The following is a 4620-nucleotide window of genomic DNA, read 5'->3' as shown; positions in this document are numbered from 1 at the left end:
GGCCAGAGTCATCAGCAGACCTGCAGCTTCGAAGCTCAATTTTACACCCCCACATTCCCACGGGTTCTCTTTGTGTCCTTCTTACAAGCACAGTCTGCTCATTGCCACCCCAAACTGCTGTAACTTGTATCTGAAGAGGCTCAACCCACAGTAAATGGCATTGAGAAGGCAGGCAGGACAGAATGTCTGTGACTGACTAGATACATTGTGAACTTGACCAGGCCAGAAAAAAACACTTCCAGGTCATGGGTCAATGCTTTTATTCTGTTCCAAGAGCTTGGGCTCAAAATCTGCAGAAGCACGAGTACTCGAGCACTATCAACAGCATTCAGGGCATGGAGCCTCAAGGCATCACCCAGTTGCTTCATGTGAGAGTTGATCAGGTTGGAGGAGAAAGCAATGGTCAGTATATGGATGAGACAGATTCTCCAGTTCTCTCGGTTTCTTTGCAGACACTTGCCAGCTCAGTCTGCAGCCCTACCCTGTGCCTCCCCACTCACCCTGGACTCAGATTCCTGAAAAATTTTCTTTTTTGTTTTCTCCTTCCAGGTGGAAGTGCATGGGTAATTCTGCAGGCTGTGCAGGAAAGGCAGGAGAAAGAGGATGTACAGGGCCACTCTGTGTCGGGGGCAGTAGCCACAGAAGGAGAAGGTACAAAAGAAGAATCCAGAGACAATACTCCTGCTGTCTTCGTGGATAGCTGGAACTATGAAGGCGGGACCAGCAGCAGTGGCCAGGATAAGGTCCAACAGCAGGAGCCGATCCCTGGCAGCTCAAAGGACCCTCGAGGGTCACCAGGCCAGCTTCCCCGCTTCCGCCACAGGTTCACCCAGTTCCAGCTGCAGGAGCTGGAGCGCATTTTTGAACGCAATCACTACCCTAATGCTGCAGCACGGTAAGCAGATGGGCTGGCTTATGCTGAGAGCACCAAGTGCTCCAGGGAAGCTTTTGGATCTTCCCCAGCTCCTCTTCCCCTCCTGCAATAAAAACTACCCGAAGACTCCAGGCTACCGCAACCCAGTCTTCTGCGCTTGGGTTCTGGGGTGAGATGGGGGCAGGGAGCAAACAGGAATGAAGCTATTTCCATGCAGTATTTAAATGAAGCAAAGGAAGGTGTGCACAGGGGCGAAAAGGCTGAGAGTGTCTGAGGAAACACAGGATGGTCTTTGTTTAAGATTTAAGTGTACATCGTGCAGTTTTTGCATTATGTTCTATTTTTTCTATGTGCACTGGAACATTTTTCTTAATCACTGATTTGATAGTTGCTGTTGATTATTTTCCAGGGGGAGGGAGGGAGTATTCTTCCCCTTAAAATTTCTTCTCAAAAACAAACAAACAAACAAAGAAACAAACAGACCAAAAACCAAAACTGTTCCTAAAAGCAAGATAAAGTTCTGGGAATGGCGACTTGCAGCCTGAGCAACACAGGTAAGGCAAGAGGCTCACTGCAAATTCCAGGACATCTTGAGCTATAGCCTGAAGTGTTGTCTCAAATAACCAGTCAATCAATCAGTCGATCAATCAATCAATCAATTCACCGACTGATCAATAGATCAATCAAAGCCAGGGTGGTCGGTCCTTGTTTCTGATTCTACCACTGGCTCACTGGGGAAGTGACAGCATGAGGATAGTAAACTAAAGGTTATCCTCAGCTCCATAGCTCCAAGAGGCCTGCAAACAAAAGTAAACCTCCCAAGAGCTGGGATTGTTGAAGCACAAGGACACTGTCTGGTTTTTTCCCCCTCTCCCTCCCTCACTCCCTCTCCGTTCTCTTCTCCTTTCATCTACCTCTCCCTTCTCCCTCTCTCTCCCCACACTTTTCTTCTTCCTCCCCTCATTTTCTCCCTGTTCTCCTCCTGTCTTGCTGATACAGGAGCTCACTCTATAGCCCAGGTTGGCCTTGAACTTTCAGGGAGCTTCTTGGCTCAGTCTCCCTCTTGGATCAGCCTTCTTTATTCTGGGGTTACTGCTCAGTGCTGCTAACAGTGTAAAAATTTTAAACTTTGTTTTGTGCCTGTTATTGTTTTAGTATTTTATTTCTCTGATAATCAGCATGTTGAACATTTTTGCATGGTAATTGAACATTAGAAATCCCCATGTACTTTTTATTAATCTGTTTTCTTCTTTTTGAATTTATCTTTCCAGCCCAGCGAAGTTGATAAAACCTCCTTTCATCTGCATATTTTTGCTCATAGCTTTTACCCTTCTTTTCTTTTTGTAGGCAGAATCCCAGGCATTGCAACATTCTGATGTCAGTAAAATTTCTTTCAACGTTTTGTTTTATATTTTAGTGATTTTCAAATTGTGTCTGAGTGTCTTAGGGAGCATATTCAGTTTTTCTCATTTCTATTTATAGCAGATAGAAAATAAATTAAAACTGTTGGTAGAAATACTTTCTAACAGCCTCAAAATCTTCAAGGTGAAAGTCACAGAAGGGAAGCAAGGCTAAACGTTTAAAAACAGATATAAAATGTCCTTTTTATTTTTATTTTATTCATGATGCCAAATACTGAACATCTGTAACTTTTGCCCACAGAAAAGAGCTTGCAAGATGGATTGGTGTGACAGAAACCAGAGTGCAGGTATGTAACTAGAAAAAAAGACAGCCATTCTAGAACTTGCTTCAGGTCGTGAATACCTTTGTCCTATGAGTGAAATTGTGTTGTTTTTGTCTGCTCTGTGTTTGGGAAATGAGGGTGCTTTGTTTTGTTTTGTTTTGTGTTTTGTTTTGTTTTGTTTTGTGTTTTGTTGTTGGTATGAGGCATGGTCTCTCTACATAGCCCTGGCTTTTCCTGGAACTTATTGTGAGACAAGGCTGTCCTCAAACTCACAGAGATCCACCTTCATCTGCTAGGATTAAAGACATATGCCACCATGCCCAGCTGGGAAATGAGTTTTGAATTTGGTGGTGTTTGGTGTTTGTACGTGGAAAAAATGGAATAAGAAAGTTACACAGTACCAAAGAATCTCATTTTCAGAGGGAACATAACTTCCTAAATAAATATATAGGGAACCAATCTGTATTATACTAGTTAAATGTATTAAAGCTGCTAGCAGGACCACAATCTCAGAACCAAATTTGAGTTTGCCTTGTGAAGCTGGATGAGGAAAGGATTTTTAAAGGTGAAACTACGAGAAGACTTTGAGTATCTTGCACAAGCAATCCAAGAGCTATGCGATGTTGGCTATGCTAATGCTCTCTGATCTCTGATACCCTGAGACAGCAGTTCTCAACCTCTGGGTCACAGCCCCTTTGGGGGTCAAGTATTAGACACCCTGCTTATCAGATACTTACATTAAATTCATAACAGTAACAGAATTACAGTTATGATGCAGCAATGAAATAATTTTATGGTTTGGGATCACCACAAAAATGAGGAACTGTATTAAAGGGTTGCATCATTGGGAAAGTTGAAAACCACTGGTCTAACATCTCAGTGCATTGCTCCCGACTTTGTAGACTGTATAGATTGAGAGAGAAGGACTCCAAATGGTATGATGGGTGACCAGGAAAGATGACAGAAAAAAAAAAGTGCTTTTGATTCATATGATTAAAAGCTTGGGAGCATTCAAAAGGTTAATGCAATGGAACCCTCATAAAATGAGGCAGTGAGAGAACTGGGGAATCTGATGTGTTTGCCCTTTACCTTTTCATATTTTACTGGAATTTAGAGGCTAGGCTTTCTCTAATGCCTCTACACAGAAATGACCAACAGTAACTCAGAAGCCATATCTGTAGCTTCTTCATGAAGATGGGATTGAAATATAATTGGAACCAAGCAGTCACAAAGCACCCCTTAAATCTCAGCACTCCAGAGGCAGAAGCAGCCAGATCTCTGTGAGTTCAAGGACATCCTGGTCTAGAAAGCAAAGACAGGCAAGGATGTTGCACAGAGAAATCCTGTCTCTAAAAACATAATTGGAGAGCAGAGTCAAAGACTCCAAAACTTTGCCATAGGGCTGGTGCTAGGGAGAATTTGCTGAAGGATGAGATGTGGTGCTAGCTGTCCTAGGGGGATTCTTCAGGGTTAGTTTTTGCAGTACTGGGGATGACATCCGGGGTCTCACACATTCCAGCAAGCACTGTTCCCTGGGGCTCAGCCCCTCACAGAATAAGAACAAGCAAGAAGGTTTTTTCATGGAATGTAAACTCTCACTGGCATATAAACTTATACAATATGTTCTGCAGTTATGATTCTGACTACTTAGTACACTAAGAGAACTGTTTTTTCTCTTTCATTGTAGAACTGGTTTAAGAGTAGGAGAGCCAAATATAGGAAGTACCTGAAGATGTAAGTGCTTGGAAGTGCTCCTCATGGTGCCTGCTGCAGCTGCGCCTTGTCCTGGAGGTTGTGGCCCTAGAGAGGCACCCTTGCCCAGAAGACAGAGCAGATGAGTGTCTACTCCCACCAATGGGCTATTTCACCCCTCCCTGCCCTGCTCTCTTCTGTCTCGTCCTTATCTCGACTCAGCACTTTGATTTGCCACAAAGTGGCCCAGTCTCCATATGTTTGCTTGCTGAGTCTTTTGTGCTTCGTGTGCTAGGTGTGAGAATGCCATTCCCACAGAGTGAGAAAATTGTACCCCACCAGGTGGCATGGCTGGGCGCGTCACAGGGAG

At 43.8% G+C, this 4620-nt stretch overlaps 1 protein-coding gene across 1 annotated transcript; it reads left to right on the top strand.

Annotated features, from left to right (window-relative positions):
• The first annotated feature begins 335 nt into the window (after positions 1-335).
• On the top strand, positions 336-4296 carry LOC110540251 (homeobox protein aristaless-like 4). Its single transcript, XM_021627054.1, has 4 exons — positions 336-402; positions 550-895; positions 2537-2582; positions 4246-4296. The coding sequence occupies exons 1-4, from the start codon at positions 336-338 to the stop codon at positions 4294-4296; spliced, it is 510 nt and encodes a 169-aa protein (XP_021482729.1).
• Positions 4297-4620: the final 324 nt, after the last annotated feature.

The sequence above is a fragment of the Meriones unguiculatus genome, chromosome X, assembly GCF_030254825.1.
Source record: "Meriones unguiculatus strain TT.TT164.6M chromosome X, Bangor_MerUng_6.1, whole genome shotgun sequence".
Lineage (NCBI taxonomy): Eukaryota > Metazoa > Chordata > Mammalia > Rodentia > Muridae > Meriones > Meriones unguiculatus.
This window is presented reverse-complemented; position numbering and strand designations above follow the sequence as displayed.